This window comes from Dasypus novemcinctus, chromosome 20 (assembly GCF_030445035.2).
Source record: "Dasypus novemcinctus isolate mDasNov1 chromosome 20, mDasNov1.1.hap2, whole genome shotgun sequence".
Classification (NCBI taxonomy): domain Eukaryota; kingdom Metazoa; phylum Chordata; class Mammalia; order Cingulata; family Dasypodidae; genus Dasypus; species Dasypus novemcinctus.
In genome coordinates, this window is record NC_080692.1 from 17035822 (window position 1) to 17062366 (window position 26545).

Sequence of the window (26545 nt, forward strand, 5' to 3'; positions counted from 1 at the left end):
AAGAAATTATATCATTGAAGACAGTGGCCACAGGAATTGCTGAAGGCAGGGAGAGGGAAAAAGAGGTGTGATATGGGGGCATTTTCGGGACTTGGAGTTATCCCGAATGTATTGCAGGGAAAGACGCAGGACATTATATATCCTGCCAAAACCCACTGAATGGACTGGGAGAGAGTGTAAACTACAACATAACTATAATCCATACTGTGTAGCAGTGCTCCCAAAATGTATGTATCAAATGCAATTAATGTACCACACTAATGAAAGAAGTTGTCCATGTGGGAGGAGTGGGGGTGTGGGAAGTGGGGTATATGTAACATTTTGTGTGATCTCTGTATCTTGAAAAAAAAAATCTCAAATATCTGACTCAATAGAAGACTTCTGGATTCTGAAACAGATATCTGTATTGTGTAGCCTTTGGGAAAATCCACTGTTTTCCTCCTGAGAGAATGGGAATAAAAAAGGAAAATAATGTTAGTGTCATTATGTAATATTGTTGACCGAAGGGACCCTCTGAAAGGGTCTCAGGAGGACCCTAGGATTTCCTGGACCACACTTTATCCTAAAGTAACTTACTGTTTTGTTCTAGAATATCAAACAACAATGTAATGCAAAACTTGGAATGTGACTTTTTTTTGCCATTGTTAAAATATTTGAGTATGAAAAGGAGTCATGGGATATGTTAAAATTTCAGCAAAGTGTTTTCATTTTAGTACTCTTGCTTTTTGTGGTTTACTCTTTAATACTTTTGCCTCCAAAATGAAAGATTCTTCTTTACTTTCTCTGTAACCCTTGTGGATAGCAGAAGAATTGCCAGTGCTTTATGTCAACTTTCTTGTACCTTTGATTATTCAAAGGGAAAAAAGCAAAGGGCAAAAGCTGTCTCACTTAGGAAAGAGCGAAGGTTTTTCAGCCTCAGTAATGGGTAACCCATGGTCCTATCTTGACCCAGTGCCCAAATCGCCTCTGACAACACTTTTCCATTGCTTTCCCAAGATTGGACCCTAAATTTAGAGAAGGTATTTCTTTTCCTGGATATCTTTTACATCTAAAACTATTGTTGAGACTTACCACAGGGTCCCTGGAAAATCACAAAGATTTGGTCATTCACTTTATAAAAAGAGAAAACTATAGATTAAAAAATGTGGCGTATTCATACAATGGAATATTACTCAGCCTTAAAAAGGAATGAAGTTCTGATACATGCCACTACATGGGTGAACCTAGAAACTATTATGCTGAGTGGAATAGAAAAAGCACATAAAGGGGAGTGGGTATAGCTCAGTGGTTGAGCACCTGCTTCACAAATATGAGGTCCCGGGCTCAATCTCCTGTACCTACCCCCCCCAAAAAAAAAAAACAGGAAAAAAAAGGAAAAGATGCATAAGGACAAATAATTGTATGATTCCTCTTATTTGAAATATCTACAGTAAGTACATTTGAAGAGACAGAAAGTAGATTAGAGGTTATCAGGGGCTGCAGTATGGAGAGACTGGGGAGTTATTGTTAATGTGTACAGAGTATCTTTTTTGGTTGCGGAAACATTTTTGGTAATGAGTGGTGGTAGTGGTAGCACAATACTGTCAATGCAATTAATACCACTGAATTGCACACTTAAAAGGTTAAAATGGCAAAGTTGATGTTATGTATGTGTTACCATAATAGGAAAAAATTTTAAAAAAAGAAATGTTAAAAATACTTTGCCTGAATTGTTACTGTTTATTGTAAGAGCTGTATGAAGAGAGTTGTCAGATGAGAAGAGATGCTTGCTTAGCCTTCCTTGGGTTAAGTTTTATGCTAGTAACACAATATTAATTATTGACCAATGAATATTATTAGCATAATATTAACATACAATTAACATGACACTGCTATTAACATGACTATTTCAGAAATTGTTGGCCTTATGGGAAATCTCTTGCTGCAGGGCTTCTACCGTCCATAATATCTTTTCATTCTCAGGAGAAACACTTGTCAGAATTATTATGAAACAGTTATGTATTGTCTCCCAAAAGAGAATTTCACTCTTGGGTAGAATAATGAAATAATGGAATTCACCACAGCCAGTGAGTCTCTGTTGCCTATAGATGATTGTTGTTTTATTTTTTGTGTGTCATCAACAAAAAATTTTGAAAACATTTTTGAAAGGAAGTCTAACTGGATATAAAATTCTTGGTTAGCAGTTATTTTCTCTCAGTGCTTTAGGTATTTCATCCCACTGCCTTCTTGCCTCATGGTTTGTGATGAAAAATTGGGATTTGATCTAATTGATACTCTTTTGTACATAATATGCTGCTTTTCTCATGTAGCTTTTAGAACTCTCTTTTTGTCCTTTGCACTCAACACTTTGACTACTGTGTATCAAGGTATATTCTCTTAAAGTTTATTTTGTTTGTTGGTCTTTGGGTTTCTTGAAAATGCATATTTATAACTTTTGCTATGTTTGGAAGGTTTTCTGTCATAATTTAAAAAATATATTCCTTCTGCTCCTTTCTTCTTCTGGGATGCCATAATGTGTCTTCTGGTCTGCTTGATGGTGTCACAGAGGTCTCTTAGGGTCTTTTACTTTTTCGTAATTATTTTTGTATTTTTACTATTTTGTAATTATTTTTCCTTTCTGTTCTTCGGCCTGATTTATTTCAATTGTGTTCACTGCTTCTTTCTTGTGCTAGCTTCAGTGTGCTGTTGAAACCCTCTCGGGAATTTTTCATTTCAGTTATTGTAGTCTTCAACTTCAGTAGTTTCTATTTGGTTCCTTTTGAAAATTTCTGTTTATTGAGACTCTCATAGGATTCTTTTATTGTTTCCTTGATATCCTTTTGACTGTTTCTCTTTATTTTTCTTCATCTCGTTGAGCATGTTGAGATTGTTTTTTAAAAGTCTTTGTTCAGTATGTCCTCAGTCTGGTTGTCTTCTATATCTTATAATCTTTTTGCACACACTACATTTTAATATATTAAAATCTTAACTCTGGGATTTAATCTTTGAGCTGTCTGTTTCTTGAGTTTGTATCCAGCTAGTGATATGACAGAGATTTTCTTAAATTCCAGGAGCTAATAAAACCAAACAAACCAATGCAAAAAGCACCTTTCAGAGACTTTGCACATTGGCTTTGCATTGACTGGTATTTCCTTCAGAATTTAGCCCCCCTATCGAGAAGGTCAACCTAACGCAGATGCAAGGTACAGGGTCCTCCTTGTCTTTTCTGAGCCTGTGTCTATATTTTTATTATTATTATTATTTTTTAATTTTCTTGAAACTGTTTTATGAAACTCAGTTCAATTTTTCACTTTGAGTTCATGATGGGTCTGAATTTCTTTTAGACAAAATTGGAATCATATATTTTAGTAATGAAAGGACTGGGAGGGCTTAGATTAGCAGTCAGTGTGTCACCACTAATTACTGTAGCCGGATTTTCTCTCGGTTCTTAGCTAGGTTTTTTTTTTTTTTTTTTAAGATTTATTTTTTATTTATTTCTCTCCCCTCCCCTCCCCCATTGTCTACTCTCTGTGCCATTCACTGTGTGTTCTTCTGTGTCTGCTTGGATTCTTATCAGCAGCACTGGGAATCTGTGTCTTTGTTGCATCATCTTGCTATGTCAGCTCTCCATGTGTGCAGCGCCACTCCTGGGCAGGGTGCACTTTCTTTCACGCTGGGCGGCTCTCCTTACGGGGCGCACTCCTTGCGCGTGGGGCTTCCCTAGGCGGGGGACACCCCTGCGTGGCAGGGCACTCCTTGCGCGCATCACACTGTGCATGGGCCAGCTCCACACGGGTCAGGGGGCCCGGGGTTTGAACCACGGACCTCCCATGTGGTAGGCGGATGCTCTGTCAGTTGCGCCAAATCTGCTTCCCTTGGCTAAGCTTTGAGAAAGAATCTCAGGAGCAAGCCAGGTTATTTAGGGCAGTAATTTATTAAGGAATGGTGAAAAGAGAAATGGGAGAAAATAACAGGTCACGGGTCCCAGGTAGAGAAGAAGAGGCTGAAGAGTGATAAAGAGGGCCAATTTACATTCCCTGTTATAGATTATAAATGCCCAGGTTTTACTTGTGTGTTGTTCCAGGCAGGTGGTGAAGAAGGCCAGAACAGGGGGGCAGAAGGCAAGAGGGGGCCGGTTTGGCCTTTGGGCTTGGTTTTTGAACCATTAGTTATCCCACCCCTTTGCTGATGGCAGGGGAGGAGTGCCGGCTGTTTGCGCTTTTGATTGCTTACCTCACCCATCAGTCCCCCAGGAGGACCCACTGGTAGGCCCCTGGAGAATATCTGGGGCTTCTCCTGGCTTCCGGACGAAATCTTGTTCCGAAATGGGCAGTCTGGCAGGGGTCTTCCAGCAGCCGTCTTTGGGTACCTAAGGACACATGTTCAATGACGTCAGTTTTTCTGCCAGGTTCCAGATCCGTCTATGATTCCCTGACTTTACCCCCTCAGAGAGTTTACAATGTTGTTCTTTTTTTAAAAAAGATTTATTTATTTTCCCCTTCCCCTTACCCTCCCTCCCCCTGCCCTGCTGTTTTTGCTGTCTGTGTCCATTCGCTGTGTGATCTTCTGTATCTATTACTCTTTTGGTCTTGCTTCTCGTCTTTCTCCTCTAGGATTCACTGGGATTCGATCCTGTGGACTTCTGATGTGGAGAGAGGTTCCCTGTCAGCTGTGCCACCTCAGTTCCTGGTTTCTGCTGCGCTTCACCTTGACTCTCCCCTTGGTCTCTCTTTCGTTGTGTCATCATCTTGCTGCGTGACTCACTTGCGTGGGCACTTGGTTCACCGCGCAGGCACAGGCTCACCGCACAGTCACTTGGCTCGCCACGCGGGCACTGGCTTGCCATGCAGGCACACTTTTTCTTCTTTTTTACCAGGAGACCCCAGGAATCCAACCCGGTCTTCCCACATGGTAGGTGGAAGCCCTGCCCTTGAGCCACGGCTGCTTCCCTACACCTTTATTCTTAAAGGGGCGCTGAGGGACAATGATCATTCTTCTGTAATTGCTTCCTGCTGGTTGGGGGCAGTAGGCCTTACCTGACAAGGTGTAAAACGCTCTGGCTGTTCTGTCTGTTGGAGGAAGGTGAATCTGGCATCCTGGGTGAAGCTGGATGAAGTCCCCATTTGGCTAAAAGGTGTTGATTCTGGAGGAATACATCCGATTAGAATTTTGAGGATATATGAACCACCAACGTAGAAAAGGCCAGGTGCCTGCAAAGGCTGCGGAAGCAGAGTTCTGCCCTCAGCTCTGAGCCCGTGTCTTGTCTTGCTTGTGCCTGCTGGCGGCCTTGAGATTCCTCTGCTTGGTGATTTGAACGCTCCCTCCACTTCCTGGGAAAAATAGACTTTCTCCCTCTCCTTTGCAGGACTTAAAAAGCAGGTAAACTTTGCCCTAAGCCACCTGACTCAATTGCTTCCTACACTGCTTTAGCTGTCCTAGGCTGGTTTCGCCCAGTGGGCAAATGCTAGGGGCGTGGTGGGAGCCAGCTAGGAGCTTCTTAGGCCAGTCTTCCCAGCTGGAAGGAGGGCAGAGACCCGCACAGGGAGGCCTGGGGGCTCCCCATTGCCCTGGGGACGGGTGGAGGAGGGCCAGTCAGCGTGCCTGGAGCTTTCTCTGTGGGTCTTTAAATTGCATTTTTTGAGTCATCACTTGCCCAGCAAATGCACGCTTTAACTCTGTTCTGTAGTTTCGCAGGAGGGTGCTCGCTTCCAGCCTTCCCTGTTGTTTTTGCCCAAGGCAGGTCAGAACAGTGGCTGCCCTCAGAGCTGGGCCCCCAACTCTGAAGTAGGTGATCAACAGCAGCGACATCAGTCCAACCATGCCCCCCCAGTTACCTAACTAGGTCTTTTTGTTTGTTGGAATTTTTTTTTAAGCTTTATTTTATTTATTTATCCCCCGCTTGTCGCTAATGCTCGCTGTCTGCTCTCTGTGTCCACTCGCTGCGTGTTCTTCTGTGTCTCTGTGTCTTCCTTTGTTGCGTCGTCATCTTGCTGTACCAGCTCGCCACGGTGGCGCAGGCCGTCAGCTCTCCGCAGTGGTGCGGGCCAGCTCGCCTTCACCAGGAGGCCTCAGGAATTGAACCCAGGGTCTCCCATGTGGTAGACAGGAGCCTAGTTGCCTGAGCCACACGCGCTTCCCTGTAAGTAGGTCTTTTTTTTTTCCTAAGATTTATTTTTATTTATTTCTCTCCCCTTCCCCCCCATTGTCTGCTCTCTGTGTCCATTTGCTGTGTGTTTTTCTGTGCCTGCTTGCATTCTCCTGCAGCACCGGGAAACTTGATTTTGTTGTTGTTGTTGTGTCATCTTGCTGTGTCAGCTCTCCGTGTGTGCGGCACCACTCCTGGGCAGGCTGCACTTTCTTTCTTGCTGGGCGGTTCTCCTTATGGGCGCACTCCTTGCATGTGGGGCTCCCTTAGGCGGGGGACACCCCTGTGTGGCAGGGCACTCCTTGCGCGCATCAGCACTGCTCATGGGCCAGCTCCACATGGGTCAGGAGGCCCAGGGTTTGAACCCTGGACCCTCCCATGGGTAGGAGGACACCCTATCCGTTGAGCCACAGCCGCATCCCTGTAAGTGGGTCCTTAGGTCCACACTGGCACCGGCAGCTGGACCAGGAGCAGCGGGGATTGAGGGTCAGTGAGGGTTGCCCCTGTGTGGAGAGGGAAGTTCGCTGGTTCCCCGTAGTTTACCAGCCTTTTCCTCCTCCTCTTTCTTAGGTGCTGCAGTGTTCTACCCGACTCCAGAGTTGCAGAGAGGGAGGCAGATGTCCTGCCTGTTTAATTGCCGCTCTGGTGAAGGGACTGATGGCTGGAGCGTCCCACTCCATTTCCCACACTCCTGAAATGCATCGCTTTTAAATGCTATTCAGTTCTCACTGGTCTCCACCCCTTCCCCTCTTCTGCCCCAAATTCAGAAACTCTTACAAGTCCTTCTGCTTCTTTTGTGGCCGTATGATTATTTGCATAAGCTCCCGAAGAAGGATCTGCCTTCCCTTTTTTTAAGGATATAACTGGACAAATAGACTGTGTGACCAGGGCCTCACGAATGACGACAAGCCATTTAAAAAACATTTTATGGTATCAACATAGGTATAACATCAAAGTTGCATTTTATGCAGTATGAAGTGTACAGTTGAGAGGCATTAATTAAACTCACATGCTGTGCTCTCATCCCCGTCGTCCACTGACCTAACCATTTTCATCGCCCCAGCCCGGGGCTCCCATGGGGTGAGGTTCTCGGGGCTCCTGGCGGGGGCTGGACACCTGTCGCCCCAGGTGAAGTATGCTCTGTCTGCTGGTCTCACTCCTGAGAAAGAGGCCCGCCCTGGGCACTGGCCTGCCCCGGTGCCCGCAGCCTGAGCTGCGCCATGGTCTGAAGCCCGGAGCGGAAAGCCCTTCTCCCCGAGCACGAAGGGCGGCCAGGAAGGAGGCCTGCAGAGCCCGGCCCGCGCCCGCGCCGGCGGCGTCCTCGCTGGACGGCTGCGATTGCTAGCGCTCGTCCTGGTCTCCCGCAGCGTCCGCGGCTGTTAGCGGGGTGGGAGCGAGAGCGGCTCGGAGAAGTGACCATCGAAGGGGCTGCGTCCCAGCCTGGCCTCGTGGGGCCCTCCTGGCCGAGAGCCTGCTCTGAGACCCGAAGCCTCGGAGGGTTGTGGGGTGGTGGGTCATCGTGTCCTGCTCCCTGCCTGCCCGGCCGTGTGCGCACTGGCTCCCGGAAGGGAGTGGAAAGCACCCCCAGGCTGCTAGCGTGGAGCCTCTCGGGTTCCCGGGGATGTCTGCAGCCCTGTCCTGGTCACTGCTGGCCCACTGGCCTTTGTGGGTAGCCAGGGAACACAGCCAGAGGAAAGCCCGGAGTCTGTGCCCTCCCTGAAGGCACCACGCCCTGCTGGCCCTCCTAGACGGTTGCCACCTGGAAGGGATTGGAAGGGAGCTGGCAGGCTGCCTCACCATCCCTGGGGGCCGCTGTGCCGCCGAGCCCCGGCCGCTCTGGTCTCCTGTGACTCGAAGGAGCCTGTCCACACAGGGGACGGGGCCAGATTTCCAGGCGTTAGATCCGGCTTGAGTCTGGGTTTAATAGGTTGATGCCACCAGGGTCGTCAGCACAGTGCTTTTTTTTTTTTTTTTTCCCAAATCATTCCCCTTCTGCACTTTTCCCCTCCCCCTTCCCTGTAACCTCTAATTTGTTCCCCAGCTCAGCAGACTTCTGTATCTATCGCTCTAAGTGGCATCCTGCAATTTCTATCCTCACGTGCTTTGCTCGTTTCACTGAGCATAATGTTTTCAAGATTCTTCCTTGTTGAAGCAGGTCTCGTAACTTCATATTTTCTCATGGCCCAATAATATATCATTGTAGCATATGGACCACATTTTGTTGATCATTCCTCTGTTGATGGACACTTGGGTGGTTTCCACCTTTTGACTTTTGTGAATTGTGCTGCTGTGAACATTGGTGTACAAGTATCTCTTGTACTTCACTCTCTCTGGTCTATACCTAGAAGCGGGATTGCTGGGTTATGGTAATTCTATTTAACTTTTGAGGGAACAGCTCCATAGTAGCTGTACCACGTTATGTTCCCACCTGCAATGCATGAGAATTCCAATTTCTCTGCCTCCTTTCCCACACTTTTATTTTCTGTTTTTGTTTGTTGTTTTGGGGTGCCTAATTCCAAGCTACCACAGTCCACTCTCTGGAACCCAAAGACGTGCTCTTCCCACATGTAAAACGCATTCATTCCATCGCCATATCCCACAAGCTTAAGGCATTTTAGAACAATGCTGAGTACAGATTTTCATCAAAATCACATATGGGTGTTGTCCATCCTGGGGCAAATTCCTCTATATGCTGGACCTGTAAAACGTAGATAGTTACCTGCTTCCAAGATACAGTGGTAGGACAGGTATAGGATACACATTCCTAATACAGAAGGGAGAACTTGGAAAGCAAGCAGGGGTCACCAGCCCCAAACAAGTCCCAAACCCAGCAGGACACAGGCTGTAGGGTTTCTAGGTCTGAGAGTTGTCTGTGGGTCGATTATTTGTCCTCTACACCTGATGGAGCAGCAGCCTCACCCCTTCCAGGCACTCGTGAGCAGCCGTGCGCTCCCCTAACTCTGGGGTGGAGGCCTCACTCTCCAAACATGGGAACAGTGGCTAGTTGTCAGCAAACTGCAGGGCACAGAACCCCCTCCATCTCCGAGCGTTGGGGTGGTGGCACTGTCCCTGAACTGTGGGGCACAAGGTCTGCCTGCTCCCTTGGCACCAAGCACCAGGGTAGACCTGCCCTTTGCACACACCTGGGGGGCCCACCTCTCTTGGCTGGAGATCTTTTCAGTGCAGGCCTTATTTCCAGGATTCTGCCCTTGAAGTCTTGTTTTTTTTAACTGTCTAAATCAAAGATTTCTATTAATTATTCTGCCAGATACAACACTGATTTCCATCTGCAATTATATTGTAAGATAGGAAATAGTAAGCTAATTGGGAAAACAGTTGTGGCCTTGAGCTATGAAAATTACACTTTCAAAATACTGATTGAAAAACCATCACTGTAAAGATGTTAATCATTGTTGGCCTTTAGCAGTGAATGGCTACAGCTTCCCTGTGACTTCTCCGAAATGCTTTGTAGCACCTGCCACACTGCTGGTGCACAGTCTTAAACTTGGAGTCATTCCCATAATAGAGATTGTCAGTGGTAAGTTGTTTTTGTGGATCACAGCTCCCAAGTAGTTAGATTTTAGCTCTGCAGTTTTTGTTTTTGTCTTTTTAAGATTTATTTTTTATTTATTTCTCTCCCCTTCCTCCCTCATCCCGTTGTCTACTTTCTTTTTCCATTTGCTGTGTGTTCTTCTGTGTCCACTTGCATTCTAGTCAGGCGGCACCAGAATCTGTGTTGCTTTTTTGTTGTTGTTGCATCACCTTGCTGCGTCAGCTCTCTGTGTGTGCAGTGCCATTCCTGCATGGGCTGCACTTTTTGCACGGGGCGGCTCCTTACGGGGCACACTCCTTGTGTGTGGGGCTCCCCTACGCGGGGGACACCCCTGCGTGGCAGGGCGCTCCTTGCGCACATCAGCACTGCGCATGGGCCAGCTCCACACGGGTCAAGGAGGCCTGGGGTTTGAACCCTGGACCTCCCATATGGTGGGCAGGTGCCCTATCAGTTGAGTCACATCCGCTTCCTTAGCTCTGCAGTTTTTAACTTGATTTCCTTTTCTATTCAGATCTTTCTGATTGCTTTCATCTATACACAGAACATAATCTCACGTGGCAAGGTCTTCTGTAGCGCCTGCTGGTCAGTGTGATTTGTAGGACTACCACGCTGCTTCATGCAGTTTGCTTTCAGTAATCAGGAGGCTCTAGCCTCCAGTTACCTGAAATGTTTTCATCGGTTACAAGTTTTCTGAAAACCACTTCTGCTACGGGTGATCAACAAATGTTACCCAGACATCCAAACAGCACAGATTTGGGCTCCTGCTCTGCCGTCTTCTTAGGCGTAAAGAGAAGAACAGGGGCCTGCCCTTGACGACGTTCTTCCCTTAATTCGTTCCTTCTCTGTTTATACAAATTTGGGGGAAATCTCATTGGCTGTGCAGGCCCTTCAGGTGACTCCAAACAGTCAGACACTCCGGCTTTCCAGGCGTGACGTGGACCGCATCCACTTCCAGCCGACCCCTTTAGAGGAGGGCTGTTGAGTTAAACCCCAGTGTTCAGACTCACTTCCTGAAAGCTCAGGGGGTCCCCGAGAGAGCAGATGCCTAGCTTTGTCTCAAAGCGGGCTACTAGGCTGAGAATTCTCAAAATGGGATTTCTCTTGCTTTGTGCTTTAGAGTTTAACTCTCAGCATATCCCTTTCCTCTTGCTTTTTCCCAGGCTGCACCTTCACCCTTCGCTTGGAAATCTCTTCCGCTAACTATCCAAGTGCAGCGCTTTCGAATGTTCTGCCTTCCCTCCTACTTCAGAACATACTTCGCCGTGTTCTCTGGCACTTGACAACAAGGACCGCTTTTCCTCTAGTTTCCAGTAACTCACTCATCATTTCCTTCCAAGGCCTCATCAGAGCTACCGTTAGTGCCCATAAAGCCACCGACAGTCTCTTCAGAGCAGTCTAGGTTTTCTCTATCAAGCACGTCACAGTTCTTCCATCCTCTACCCATTATCCAGTTCCAAAGCTGTGTCCACGTTTTTAGGTGTTAGTTATGGCAACACCCCACTTTCTATACTGAAAACTGTTTTAGTTTCCTGGTTGCTAAAACGAATGCCATAGAACCAGGATGGCTTAACAGCAAGACTAGACCTGCTCGTGGTTTCAGAGGCCAGAAGATTTGCTTCCTCTCAGGTTCAGTATCTTCTGGCAGTCCCACCATCTTTGGGGTTCCCTGTGTGTTCTGTCACGTGGCAGTGCCCATGGAGGTGTCCTCTCCTTTCTCTCCTGGGTTCCTTTGATTTCCAGCTTCTGGCTGCTCCCACAGTTTCTCCTCTGTGGCCTCTAGCGATGAGATGAAGCCCCATCCTGGTTAATTAGGGCCACGCCTTAACGAGGTGGTTGAGAACCACTGTAGTAAAATATGACATAGCCATTAAAATATTTTTCAAAGACTATTTTTATTTTATTAAGATTTATTTATTTATTTTCCTTCCACCCTGCTGTTTTAGCTGTCTGTGTTGTCTTTTCTTTTCCTTGTCTCTCTCCTAGGATTCACCGGGATTCCATCCTGCAGACCTCTGATGGGGAGAGAGGTTCCCTGTCAATTGCACCACGTCAGTTCCTGGTTTCTGCTGCGCTTCACCTTGACTCTCCCCTTGTCTGTCTTTTGATGCATCGTCATCTTGCTGCGTGATTCACTTGCGCAGGGCACTGGCTCGTGCGGGCACTTGCGTGGGCACTCGTGCGGGCACTGGCTCACCACGTGGGCACTGGCTCACTGTGCAGGCACCCTTTCTTTTCTTTTTCACCAGGAGGCCCCAGGGATCAAACCCAGGTCCTCCCGTGTGGTAGGTGGAGGCTCTGTCACTTGAGCCACATCCACTTCCCAAAGACTATTCACTGAGGTGGGAAAATTGTCACAATGTAAGTGAAAGTAGAAGAATATGAAACTATGCATATGGTAAGGTTGTGTATAAAAGTCTGGAAGGAAATCAACCAAAATGTATGTCAGACCCACTCTTGAGTGCTGGCGTGATGTGTGATTGTGTTCTCCCTCTTAGTTTTCTGAAGTTACCGCAGGTAAGCACATGGCGATGGGGGAGGCGCACTGGCCCGGGGGGCACAGGACCAGAGTTCTTTTTTTTTAGATTTATTTTTTATTTATTTTTCTCCCCTTCGCCCCCCCCCCGCACCCCCCCAGTGTTCGGCTCTTTATGTCCATTCACCATGTGTTCTTCTGTGACCGCTTCTATCCTTATCAGCGGCACCAGGAATCTGCGTTTCTTTTTGTTGCGTCATCTTGCTGTGTCAGTTCTCCGTGTGTGTGGCACCATTCCTGGGCAGGCTGCACTGTTTTTCGCTCTGGGCGGCTCTCCTTATGGGGCGCACTCCTTGCATGTGGGGCTCCCCTACGCGGGGGACACCCCTGCTTGGCAGGGCACTCCTTGCACGCATCAGCACTGCACATGGGCCAGCTCCACACGGGTCAAGGATGCCCAGGGTTTGAACCACGGACCTCCCATGTGGTAGGCGGACGCCCTATCCTTTGGGCCAAGTCTGCTTCCCAGGACCAGAGTTGTAGTCCAGCTGCTCTATTTAGTGGTGGCTCTGGGGAAGTGGATGGCGTCTGGGGGCCTGTTTCCTGCAGGGCATGTGGTTGTTTTTTGCTTTTTTTCTCTGTTTACAAGTTTATTTCTGAGTTGCAAAGGTTGTTTCCCCTTCCCCATGTGTTTAGAATTTCCTGTACTGCCCCCATCTGCTCTTGGCCACAACAGCCGGTCAGGTGGCGCGAGGACCTTCCTTCTGTCATCTCTAGTGGAAGCCTCAGCGTGTCTTTACCCCGATGCTGGTCGTAGCTGCGGCTTTTGCCTCTTGACTTGGGAAGGCCCACGGGAGGACCAGCTGGCCACTGTCCTTCCAGATCCCTCCTCTGTCCACATACAGCCTGAGTCACCCTCCCTTCCAAACACACAGCCATGCCCAGTCGTGGGCGATGGAGTTCCCTGGAAGTTGGTCGGCTGAGGCAGAGATAGACATTCTTCTTTGTGAAATCATCCGCTCAAGGCCTTCTACTGATTGGATGAGATTTCTTTCATTACGGAAGGCGGTTCCCTTTGTTGATTGTAGATGCAAACAGCCATAGGTGAAATCAACTGACTAACTATTTAAATTCACAAAATACCCTCATGGTAAGTATCAGGCCAGTGCTCATTTGACCAAACAGCTGAATACCGTAACTTAGCCAAGGAGACACAAAGCTTTCTGCACATGTCAGTGAAATTGCCACAAGTACTGGTGTTGGGATTACAAATAAATTTTAGCAAGTAGGTACGTTCACAAATCTGAAATCCATGAGTAATAAGGATTGATTATAGTGACTCTGTTAGTGGTCAAAGTAATAAACAGACTCCCTGAAAACTTCCAGGTATATTTTGTTAGCTAAGGTTATTATTATCATTGTTATTTTAGGAAACAATCTAATAATACGTTGTTGATGTAAAAATTATCCGTCAGCCATACTGCCCCTACTTGCCTTGCCGTGAGGTGGTCTTTGGGATGGGAGAGTTGAAATCTGAGTTTGGAGGGGTTGACCCAGGGAGCTCTGCAGTGCCTTGAGAAGGCTCTGGAATGAGGAAGACCGTCGGGGACAGCTGCCTTCCTAATGCATGTGTGTGCTTTTCCAGGCTGCTGACCACCCGTGAGCCAGCGGTGACGCGGACCGCCCACCACCGACCGAGCCATGGATCCTCAGGTCAGACTCCAGAACTCTCCTGGAGGAGGGAGTGAAGGCGGCGGGGCTCCTCCTTCATGTGTGTGCTCATCAGCGTAGATGCCAACTACCCACTCAGCTGACCGTGCCGCACAGAGGAGCCCCAAACATGCAGCTGACCAGAGCACAGGAAGAGAGAAATGCCCTCTCCTTCCTCTTGTCCTCCCTCTCTCGACTCTCTGCTCTCCTCACAGCCCTCCCTTCCTGTCTTGTGCCCACAGCGCCCATCTGGAAGAGTGAGGTGGCTTTGTACTTAAGACCCCCTAAGAGGTAGCGTCGCCCACCTGAGGCCGTGCCCCTGCCTCCAGCAGGGTGATTCCTAACCTGTTCCTTGATGCACTTCACCCTGAATGATCTCTCAAGAGGGAATCTCAGCCTTTTCATTCATCTCCTTGTTGCGTAGCCTTTGCACTCCCTGCCTTGACAACATCTACCACCTCTTGAAGGTGTCCGGCCCTGGGGGCTTTTCGACCTCCACGCTGGAGGCGTCAGCCTTCTGCCGCCCACTGGCCGCTGGGAGGGCTAAAGGCTGATGCCTTGGCATTTAGTCAACTCCGTGGCCTACGACGCAAATCCCTGAGCTCACAACCTGGTGCCTGAGAAGTTCTTGCTTTAGTTGGCTGAAGCCTGCCAATGCAGTATACCAGAAATGGGTTGGCTTTTAAGATGGGGATTTATTGGGGTAAAGCGTACAGCTCCAAGGCTGTGAAAATGTCCATATCGAGGCATCAAGAGATGCCATCTCACCAGGCTGCGGCTGTGGGCAATCAGGCACAGGGTAGTGCCATCTCAAGATGGTTTTTCTTGGAGCTCAGCTGTGGGTCATCAAGCCCGTGGCAGGCCCTCGTCTCTCCTCTTTCCCCCTCTGCTTCGGGCTGCTCCATCTGTGGCTTCTCCCTGTCACTGTGGCTTTCTCTGTTTATGCCTTTTTAGTCCTCCCTTTATAAAGGACTCCAGTACGAGGATTAAGACCGGCCCTATGGGGCGGAGGGGTGGGGAGTGGGTTATATGGGAACCTCTTATGTTTTTTAATGGAGCGTTCTTGGTGATCTGTTAACTTTAATTTTAAAAAAAGACGACAAAGAGGTTATTTAGAAAAATTAAATTTCCATTTGCATAGGAAAAAAAAAAGACCAGCCCTGAATGAGGTCGGTCACATCTTTTTTTTTTATATTTATATTTATATTTATTTCTCTCCCCTCTTCCCCCCCCCACCCCAGTTGTCTGTTCTCTGTGTCCATTCGCTGTGTGTTCTTCTATGTCTGCTTATAATCTTGTCAGCGGCACCGGGAATGTATGTCTCTTTTTGTTGCACCATCTTGCTGTGTCAGCTCTCTGTGTGTGCGGCTCCACTTCTCGGCAGGCTGTGCTCTTTTCATGAAGGGCGGCTCTCCTTGCGGGGCGCACTCCTTGAGCGTGGGGCTCCCCTGCGTGGCATGGCACTCCTTGTGCACATCAGTGCTGTGTGTGGGCCAGCTCCACATGCATCAAGGAGGCCCGGGGTTTGGACCTTGGACCGCCCCTGTGGTAGGCAGATGTTCTGTCAGTTGAGCCACATCTGCTTCCCACATCTTAAGATCTTACTTGCTTTTTATTTTGAAATCCTTTAAAACTTACAAAGGAGTTTTGAGTGTAAATAAACCCCATAGAGAGAGCCCCAGCATGTCCCTACCTCCCAGATACCCAGATGTGTCTGTCTGTCTTTGTCTGTCAGTTCATTTCTGAACTTGAGAGACGGTTGTCTCCGTCATGCTCCTTGAACAGTTACTACTGCCATGGACACTTCTAAGAGCAAGGACGTTCACTGCTGTAACCACGAAAGTGCAGGTACCAAGTTGAAGGAATTTAACCTTGATATAAAGCTTACAATCCATATTCCAGTTGTCCCCAAAATGACCTTCTGGAACTTTTCTCCTTCGCTGTTAGATCCTGGCCAGGGTCTTGTGTTCCGTTTGTCCCTGTCTCTTTAGTTGTTCTCCCTCCCCTTTCTTTTCTTTTCTTTTCTATTTCAATTGCGGGGACATATATGCACCACGCGGCTTCCCAGCTCACCACTCCCAGGCACCCATGCACTGGAATGAATCACACTGATGATATTGTGCGCCCTCCCCACCTTCCATCACTGCAGCGTTCCCATCTCCCCAAAAGGATCCCTGCACCCGTTATGCACCCACTGTCCATCCTCCCTGGCCCCTCTCGCCCACCTCCCCACAGCAGTCTGCATGTTCCCTGATACTTTCTTTGTAGTTACCATGGAGCTTAAATTTAACATCCTGAAAGCTGTTGAGTGCCTTCTTCAGAGTCTGACGTCCTCTCCCTTCAGGGCGGGACTGCCCATCAGCATGTGGTTTTTAGAGGAAGACGCGCTCGGCTAGCGGCTTACAGGGGTACACGCATGGGGTTAGAGTGGTAGGTGGTTAAAAAAGAGTTTCCAGGGTCCTCTGATCCTTGAATCCTTTTCAGCTCCTTTTCCCTCAAGTGATTGTCTCCTCTGTGCTTGATTCCTTCCACGGAAGCTTGTTCACTTAAGGACCATTCTGGATGGAAGTGCTTCCTTCTGCCGAGTTTAAGTTTTTCTCCTGGTAGTTTTACCCACTGACGCATGTTTTCTCTCTTGGTGGCATAAGTAAGAGTACCTTTTTTCCTTTTTGCATGAAAGCCCTTTGGCTATTAAGAGATAGCAGTCCTTTCTGCACAGCATTTTTCTTCCTGTGTTTTAGAGCGGACCCTGCTGAGACAGGAGCACTCATTTGTCGGCAGGTGTCGCTTCGGGGATTACCTGTGGCTGTCCAGGTGCTCTGCCCCTGCACCTCCCGGGAGGACAGCACGCGGGGAGGGGATTTGATGGCACGTTCAGGTTTTCTATCAGGCCTGGGCACCACTTATTCCTGGGTCGACTGTGTTCATGTTTCTGTTCACTTTCAAAGACTTCTGAATTCTTCGCGGATGTATTAAGTGCCCTTCTTGCCGCTGAATTAACGTGATAATCAAGAGCTATTGCTCTGTGTAACTCTGTGCACACATCAAATGTTTTTTTTTAAAAGATTTCTTTATTTCTCCCCCCTCCCTAAAAATATGGAATGCTTTGTTGAATTTGGCTGTCATCCTTGTGCAGGGGCTGTGTTAATCGTCTGTGTATCGTTCCACTTTTAGTATATGTGCTGCCAAAGCAAGCGCCATGTGTCAAATCTTAATGCCAAAATATAATGACTATAAAATAATGAGGCTCTTGGAAAAAAAAAAAAGACCACAAATATGCCAGTCTACCCCAGCTGAGTAGATGTAGTCTATGCTTAAAACATTTCTGGGTCTTCTGGAATTTCAATTAGAACCACTTCGTGAGCTACATGAGAAAATCAAATTCATTATCTTTTTTATTTGCTTAAACTTTATTTTGAAAAATTTTCAAGTGTACAAAAATAATACAAACCGCAAACAGAAAACTCCACCATACTTTACCCCCCACCAGGTATCCAGATCCATACCACCTTTGCCTGCCAGCCATCCATCCATCCATCTGTCCATCTTCTGAATATTTGAGAGCAGGTTGCACAAATCCTCCTTTTTTAAAAAAATTTTTAATTTATTCTCCTCCCCCCTCCCCATTGTCTGTTCTCTATGTCCATTCCTGTGTGTTCCTCTGTGTCTGCTTGTATTCTTGTCAGCAGCACAGGGAAACTGCATCTCTTTTTGTTGCGTCATCTTGCTGCGTCAGCTCTCCGTGTGTGTGGCGCCACTCCTGGGCAGCCTGTGCTTTGTTCACACAGGGCACACTCCTTGCGTGTGGGGCACCTGTACACTGGGGTGTCCCTGTGTGGCCCGGCGCTCCTTGCGTGTGGCAGCTCTGTGCATGGGCCAGCTCATCCCACAGGTCAGGAGGCCCTGGGTTTGAACCCTGGACCTCCCGTGTGGTAGGTGGACGTTCTATCAGGTGAGCCACGTCCGCTTCCCCAGATCATCCTCCTTGAGCACATTTATGTAATCACCCTGAGTGCAGTTATCAAGTTCAAGAAATTTAACATTGACATAAAACTTGCATTTTAGTATTTTATCATATCCCATCTCTGACCAGATTAAGCAGTTTGTACACTTTTAACACCGAGGAGCACTTCCCTTTAACAGTGAATGTAGGGGAGCCGGTGTAGCTCAGTGGTTGAGCACCAGCTTCCCACGTAGGAGGTCCCTGGTTCAACCCCTGGCCTCAGTGAAAACCAAAAAATAAGTAAAACAGTTATGTAATGTGGAAACATGTTAAAGAAAACCAAAAAAACAACTTGCATTTTATATTCCATTTTTTTCCATATGTTCCAGTAGGTCATTTTGAGCCTCTTCTTTTCTCTTGTTAGATCTTGTCTAGGAGCATGTATTGTATTTAACTGTTACCATTTCTTTAGTTTCTTTTTCTCTTTTTTTAAATTGTGGGAACATGTACAACCTAAACATCTCTGTCTCAGTCACCCCTGAGCATTCCCTGGGATGAAGCACATTCACGATCCTGCAGAGCCCTCACCCCTAGCATTACTAAAACTTTTGCATCTTCCCAAGCAGCATCCCTACACCCATTCCACATTAACTTCCCATGCCCCCGACCCTGGTAAGCTGTACTCTAATTTCATCTCTGTCAATTTGCATATTCTCCAATACTTTCTTCATATTGTAGTTACCCTGGGGCCTAAATTTAACGTCCTACATCTGTAACAATCTCTTTTGCTTTTGTATCGACTTAACTTCAGTGGTGTTACGTGAACTGTGTTCCTATAACCCTCCATGCCCCACTTCACGTCGTTCTTGTCACACATTACACGCATGTACACAGGGAATCCCACACCACTGCTTTATCGCTACATGCTATGCGTTTGCCTTTTAGATACTGTAGGAAGTAAAAAGGGGAGTTGCAAACCAAAATTTATATTGGTGCTGGTATTTATATTTACTCACGTTACCATCTTTACCAGACGTCTTTATTTCTTCATGTGGCTTCAGCCAGCGGATGTTGTTTCCTTTCAACTTGCAGAACTCCCTTCAAATTTTCTCGTAGGGCTGGTTTAGTGGTGATGAAGTTCCCCATTTCTTAATATCTCCCTCACTTTTCTCATTTGTTTTATTTATTTAGTTTTCCCCACCCCCTTGCTGTTTGCACCTGTTGTGTGCCTTGTCTTTAGGAGGCACCAGGAAATGAACCCGGGACCTCTGATGTGGGAGGGAGGCACCTAATCGCTTGAGCCACCTCTGTTCCCTGCCTTATTGGGTCTCTCATTATGTTTTTCTTGTGTCTTTTGCTGTGCCATCTCATTGTGTCAGCTTGCTGCGCCTGCCCATCAAGCCAGCTCACTGTCTTCTTTAGGAGGCATCAGGAACTGAACCACGGACCTCCCGTGTGGTAGGCGGGAGCTCAGTCGCCTGAGCCACATCCTCTTCCCTCCCTCACTTTTCAGAGATAGGTATGCTGGACATAAAATTCTTGGTTGACAGTTTCTTGCTTTATGCACTCTAAGTACATCTTCCAACTATTTTCTTGTTTCCAAGGTTTCCAATGAGAAATAGGCATTTAATCTTATGGAGGCTCCCTTGTATGTGTCATGTTGCTTCACTCTTGAGGCTTTTGGAATTTTCTCTTTGGTATTTGACATTTTGATAAGTTTTTTTTTTTTTTTTAAGATTTATTTATTTCCCCCCCCACCTCTGTTCCCCCCTGTTATCTGCTCTCTGTGTCCATTCGCTGTGTGTTCTTCTGTGTCTGTTTGTATTTCCTTTAGGCAGCTCCAGGAACCGATCCTGGGACCTTCTGGAGTGGGAGAGAGGCGGTCATTCCCCTGCGCCACCTCAGCTCCCTGTTCTGCTCCATCTTCTCATTGTCTCTCCTGTGTCTCCTGCTGCGTCATCTTGCTGTGCCAACTCTCAGCATTGGCTGGCACTCCTGCGCAGGGTGACTTTCCTGTACTGGGTGGCATTCCCACACAGGAGGGCACTCCTGTGCAGGGTGGCATTCCGGTGTGGGCCGGCTCTCTGCATGGGCCAGCTTGCCCTCACCAGGAGGCCCTGGGCATCAAACCCTGGACCTCCTATATGGTGGACGGGAGCCCAATTGATTGAGCTACATCCGTTTCCCAAGCGTAGATTTACTTGGGTTTATCCTGTTTGGAGTTTATTGAACCTCTTGGATGTGTAGATTCATGTCTTCTGTTAAATTTGGGAAGTTTTCAGCCATTATTTCTTGGAATATTTTGTTTTTCTTTTTCTGGGACTTCCACGGTACATATATTAGTACACTTGGTAGTGTTCCATAGGTTCCTCAGGTTCTTATCACTTTTCTTTCTTCTTTCTTCTCCTCAGATTGAATGAGTTCATTGTTTTTCTCTTCGGGTTCTCTGATTCTTTCTTCTGCCAGCGTCAATTTGTTGTGGAACCCATTTAGGGGATTTTAAATTTCTCTTGCTGTGGCCTTCATAATTTTCATGTCTGTTTTGATATTCTCTTTGTGTTCAGGTTTTATAGCATTCATTTAGTTCTTTGTCCAGGTTTTCCTTTAGCTCTTTGAGCATATTTAGGATCATTTTTTTTAAAGTCTTTGGCAGCTTTGTCCCAGATCTGGTCCGCCTTGTTGATGGTTTCTTTTTTTTTTTTTTTTTTTTTTTTTTAATTTTTTTATTTTTTATTGACTTTGTAATAATATTACATTAAAAATATATATGTGTTGATGGTTTCTAATGCTTTAATCTCTCTTTTGTCTGGGTCATTGCTTCCTGTTTCTTTTTTTTTTTCTTTCCTGGCTAGGCAGAAACAGGGACTAACACATTTTTTTCTTCTTCTCAATTACATACATATAAATTTTTTTTTCAATCATAGAATATGTTACAAAATATATTTGGTTCATAGTAGTGCAATTATACAGTGTTTGTCTTTTTGTGTCTGGCTTGCTTTGCTCACATAATGTCCTCTAGATTCGTCTAGGTTATCATATGCTTTAGGACTTTGTTTCTTCTCACAACTGTGTAATATTCCATCGGGTGAATAGACCACAAGTTTGTTTATCCATTCATCTGTTGATGGATACTTGGGTTGTCTCTAACTTCTGGCAGTCGTGAATAACGCTGCTATGAACATGGATGCAGACGTCCATGTCCCTGATCTCAGTTCTTCTGGGTATATACCCCGTAGTGGTGTTGCAGGGTCACGTGGCAAGTCTATATTCAACTGCTTCAGGAACTGCCACACAGTCCTCCACAGTGGCTGCGCCACTCTGCATTCCTACCAACAGCGAATAAGTGTTCCTGTCGCTCCACGTCCTCTCCAGCACTTGGAGTTCTCTTTTTAATAGTGGCCACTGTATAGGTGTGAAATGATATCTCAGTGTAGCTTTGATTTGCGTTTCCCTGATCATTAGTGATGTTGAGCATTTCTTCATGTGTATTTTTGCTATTTGTATTTCTTTTTTTTTTTTTTAAGCATTTATTATTTATTTCTCTCCCCTTTCCCCCGTTGTCTAATGTGTGTCCATTTGCTGTGTGTTCATTTGCTGTGTGTTCTTCTGTGTCCACTTATATTCTTGTCATGTGGCACGGGGAATCTGTGTCTCTTTTTGTTGTGTCATCATACTGCATCACCTCTCCGTGTGTGCAGCGCCACTCCTGGGCGGGCTGCGCTTTTTTCACGCGGAGCGGCTCTCCTTGCAGGACGCACTCCTTTCACATGGGGCACCCCTAGGAGGGGGGCGCCCCTGCGTGGCACAGCAGCACTGCGCATGGGCCAGCTCACCACACGGGTCAGGAGGTCCTGGGTATCGAACCCTGGACCCTCCATATGGTAGGTGGATGCTCTATCAGTTGAGCTGCATCCACTTCCCTGTATTTCTTCTTTGGACAAATGTCTGTTTAAGTCTTTTGTCCATTTTTTAATTGGGTCGTTTGTCTTTTTGTTGTTGAGTTGTAACATATCTTTATATATCCTGGATATTAATCCCTTATTGGCTATGTGATTTCCAAATATTTTCTCCCATTGCGTTGGCTGCCTTTTCACCCTTTTGACAAAGTCCTGTGAAGTGCTAAAGTGATTAATTTTGAAGAGGTCCCATTTATCTATTCCTTCTGTTGCATGTGCTTTGGGTGTAGGGTCAAAGAAACCACCACCTACTATAAGGTCTTTTTTTTTTTAATCTTTTTTTTTTTCCTCTCCCCTTCCTCCCTCCCCCGGTTGTCTGTTCTCTGTGTTCATTTGCTGTGTGTTCTTGTTTTTTTTGTCCACTTCTGTTGTTGTCAGCGGCACGGAATCTCTGTTTCTTTTTGTTGCGTCATGTTGCTGTGTCAGTTCTCCGCGTGTGCGGCACCATTCCTGGGCAGGCTGCACTTTCTTTCACTCTGGGTGGCTCTCCTTAGGGGGTGCGCTCCTTGCATGTGAGGCTTCCCTATGCGGGGGGCCACCCCTGCGAGGCAGGGCACTCCTTGTGCACATCAGCACTGCACATGGGCCAGCTCCACATGGGTCAAGGAGGCCCGGGGTTTGAACCGCAGACCTCCCATGTGGTAGACGGACGCCCTAGCCACTGGGCCAAGTCTGCTTCCCTACTATAAGGTCTTTTTTTTTTTTAAGATTTATTTTTTATTTATTTCTCTCCCCTTCCTCCCCCAAGCCCCCTCTTTTCTGCTCTCTGTGTCCATTTGCTGCGTGTTCTTCTTTGTCCGCTTCTATTGTTGTCAGCAGCACAGGAATCTGTGTTTCTTTTTGTTGCTTCATCTTGTGTCAGCTCTCCATGTGTGCGGTGCCATTCCTGGGCAGGCTGCACTTTCTTTCGCGCTGGGCGGCTCTCCTTACGGGGTTCACTCCTTGCGTGTATGTGGGGCGCGTATGTGCCCCTGTGTGGCACGGCACTCCTTGTGTGCAGTGCTGATGTACATGGGCCTACTCCACACGGACCAAGGAGGCCCGGGGTTTGAACTGCAGACCTCCCATGTGGTAGACGGACGCCCCAACCACTGGGCCAAGTCTGCTTCCCTACTATAAGGTCTTGAAGATGTTTCCCTACATTTTCTTCTAGTAGTTTTATGGTCCTGACTTTTACATTTAGGTCTTTGATCCATTTTGAGTTGATTCTTGTATAGGGAGTGAGATAGGGGTCCTTTTTCATTCTTTTGGTTATGAATATCCAGCTCTCCCAGCACCATTTGTTGAAGAGACTTTTTGGTCTCATTAACATTAACTTGGTAGGTTTGTCAAAAACCAGTTGACTGTTTAGGTGAGGGTTTATTTCTGGATTATCAATTCTATTCCACTCATTGATGTGTCTGTCTTTATGCCAGTACCATGGTTTGTTTGTTTGTTTGTTTTTAAAGATTTTTTTTTTCTCTCCCCTTTCCTTCCCCCCAGTTGTCTGCTCTGTGTGTCCATTCACTGTGTGTTCTTCTGTGACAGCTTCTATCCTTATCAGCGGCACCGGGAATCTGTGTTTCTTTATCTTGCGTCATATTGCTGTGTCAGCTCTCCGTGTGTGCGGCTCCATTCCTGGGCAGGCTGCACTTTCTTTTGCACTGGGCGGCTCTCCTTACGGGGCGCACTCCTTGCGCGTGGGGCTCCCCTATGTGGGGGACACCCCTGCATGGATGGCACGGCACTCCTTGCGCGCATCAGCGCTGCGCATGGGCCAGCTCCACACAGATCAAGGAGGCCCGAGGTTTGAACCGCGGACCTCCCATGTGGTAGACGGACGCCCTAACCTCTGGGCCAACTCTGCTTCCCAGTACCATGGTGTTTTGACCACTGTAGCTTTGTAATATGTTTCAAGGTCAGGCAGTGAAATGCCTTCCCACATCGCTCTTCTTTTTTAGAATGCTTTTGGTCTTTTTGGTGCACTTTCCCTTCCAAATGAATTTGGTAATGGCCTTTTCTAATTTTGTAAAGTGTGCTCTTGGGATTTTGATTGGTAGTGCATTGAATCTATAAATCAGTTTGGGTAAGATTGACATCTTAGTGATATTTATTCTTCCAATGCATGAACATGGAATGTCTTTCCATTTGTTTAGGTCTGTTAAAATTTCTTTTAGCATTGTTTGTAGTTTTCTGCATATAGGTCCTGTACTTCTTTGGTTAAATTTAATTCCTAGATATTTGAGTCTTCTTGTTGCTATTGTAAACAGAATTTTCCCCCTCAATTCCTCCTCAGATTGCTTAGTACTAGTGTACAAAAACATTACTGATTTTTGCATGTTGATCTTGTATCCTGCTACTTTGCTGAACTCATTTATTAGCTCAAGTAGCTTTGCATGGATACTTCAGAATGTTCTAAGTACAGGATCATGTCATCTGCAAATAGTGAGAGTTTTACTTCCTCTTTTCCTGTTTGGATGCCTTTAATCTTTTTTTTCCCTCATCTGATTATCCTACCTGAACTTCTAATATAATATTGAATAACAGTGGTCACAGTGAGTAGCCTTGTCTTGTTCCCCTTCTTAGAGGGAAAGTTTTCAACCTTTCCCCATTGAGTGTGATGTTGGCTGTGGGTTTTTCATATCTTTTATCATACTGAGGAATTTTCCTTCTATTCCTATCTTTTGAAGTATTTTTATCAAGAAAGGATGCTGGATTTTGTCAAATGCCTTTTCTACTTTGATTGAGATTATCATATGGTTTTATTCCTTCAGTTGGTTAATTGGTCTATTACATTTATTGATTTCCTTATGTTGAACCAGCCTTGTATACCAGGAGTAAATCCAACTTGGTCATGATGTATAAGTCTTCTGATATGCTGTTGGATTCGATTTACAAGTGTTTTGTTGAGAATTTTTGCATCTGTATTCATTAGAGAGATCTGTAATTTTTTTTTCTTGAAGTGTCTTTATCTGGCTTTGATATTAGGGTATTGTTGGCTGCAAAATTGTGTTGGACAATTTTCCCTAATCTTCACTTTATTGGAAGACTTTAAACAGGATTGGTGTTAATTCTTTGTGAAATGCTTGGTAGAATTCACCTGTGAAGCCATCTGGTCCTGGACTTTTCTTTGCTGGGAACTTTTATTTTTTTATATATTTTTTAAAGTTGCACAGACCTTCCCCGCTCCCCCACCCCCCTGCTGTTTTTGCTCTCTGTGTCTATTTGCTGTGTGATCTTCTGTGTCTGTTTCTTTTTGTCTTCTCTCATTTTCTCCTCTAGGCTTCACCGGGATTTGATCCTGGGGACCTCTGATGTCGGAGAGAGGTACCCTGTTGCTTGTGCTCCCTCAAATCTTGGTTTCTGTCATGTCTCACCTTGACTCTCCCTGTGTCTTTTTGATGCGTCATCATCTTGCTGTGTCACTCGCAGCATGGGCCTGGCACACCTTTACCAGGAGACCCAGGGATCGAATCCGGGTCCTCCCATGTGGTATATGGAAGCTCAATCACGTGAGCCACATCCACTTCTGTGGGAGATTTTTGATGATGGATTCAATCTCCTTAAATGTGATTAGTTTGTTAAGTTCTTGTATGTCTTGTAGTGTATGTTGTTTGTGCATTTCTAGAAATTTGTCCCTTTAATCTAGGTTGTCTAGTTTGTTGGCATACAGTTTCTCATAATATGCTCTTATGATTCTTTTTATTTCTGTGGGGTCATTCATAACTTCCCTGCTTTCATTTCTGATTATATTTATTTGCATCTTCTCTCTCTTTTTCTTTGTTGGTCTAGCTAGGGGTTTGTCAATTTGATTGATCTTCTTAAAGAGCCAGCTTTTGGTTTTGTTGATTTTCTCTACTGTTTTTTTGTTCTCAATTCCATTTATTTCTGCTCTAATCTTTATTATTTCTTTCCTTCTGCTTGTTTTGGGAGTGGTTTGCTGTTCTTTTTCTAGTTTCTCTAGTTGTTCATTAAATCTTTGAGTTTAGCTCTTTGTTCTTTTTTAATATAGACATTTAGGGCTCTAAATTTCCCTCTCAAGACTGCTTTTGCTGTATCCCATAAGTTTTGATAAGTTTTCATTTGTATCAATATATTTACCAATTCCACTTGCAGTTTCTTTTTTGACCCACTGATTATTTAGGAGTGTGTTGTTCAGTCTATACACAATTGCAAATTTACTTTATTCCTGTCTATTATTGATTTCCAGTTTAATTTCATTATGATCTGAGAAGGTGCTTTGTATAATTTCAATCTTTATATTTATTGAGAGCTGCATTGTGCCCTAACATGTGGTCTATCCTGGAGAATGATCCATAGCACTTGAGAAGAATATATAACCTGCTGAGTTTGGAGGCAATGCTCTGTTAGGTCTAACTTGTTTATCATATTGTTCAAGTTCTCTGTTTCCTTGTAGATCTTCTGTCTAGTTGTTCTATCTAATGATGTGAATGGGATGTTGAAGTCTGTAACAATTATTGTATTGATGACTCTTTCTCCCTTCAGTTTTGAAAGAGTTTGTCTCATGTATTTTGGGGCACCCTGGTTAGGTGCATAGATGTTTATGACTGTTATATCTTCTTGGTGGATTGTCCCAAATATGACCTTCTGTATCTCTTATAACTTTTTTGCATTTTAAGTCTGTTTTGTCTGATATTAGTATAGCTACCCCTGCTCTTTTTTTTTGATAAACGATGTTCCATTTATTCATTTATAGTTTTTTTAAGATTTTTTATTTATTTCTCTCCCCTCTGCCCCCTCCCCCAGTTGTCTGCTCTCTCTGTCCATTCGCTGTGTGTTCTTCTGT

General features: G+C 45.8%; 1 protein-coding gene and 1 non-coding gene across 9 annotated transcripts in view; one reads left to right on the forward strand and one right to left on the reverse strand.

The window, feature by feature from the left end:
* Positions 1–26545, forward strand: part of BID (BH3 interacting domain death agonist) — a 52323-nt gene that overhangs the window by 9065 nt on the left and 16713 nt on the right. For all 8 annotated transcript variants that reach the window (XM_004456774.5, XM_012524512.4, XM_004456777.5 and 5 more), the window contains exon 2: positions 13796–13863. In XM_004456774.5, the coding sequence (XP_004456831.2) occupies positions 13852–13863 (12 nt within the window). In that variant the 5' untranslated portion in view covers positions 13796–13851. The remainder of the gene's footprint in view (positions 1–13795; positions 13864–26545) is intronic.
* LOC111763762 (U6 spliceosomal RNA) lies at positions 16951–17058 on the reverse strand. The gene has a single exon (XR_002796561.1). It is a non-coding gene; the product is annotated as a U6 spliceosomal RNA (small nuclear RNA).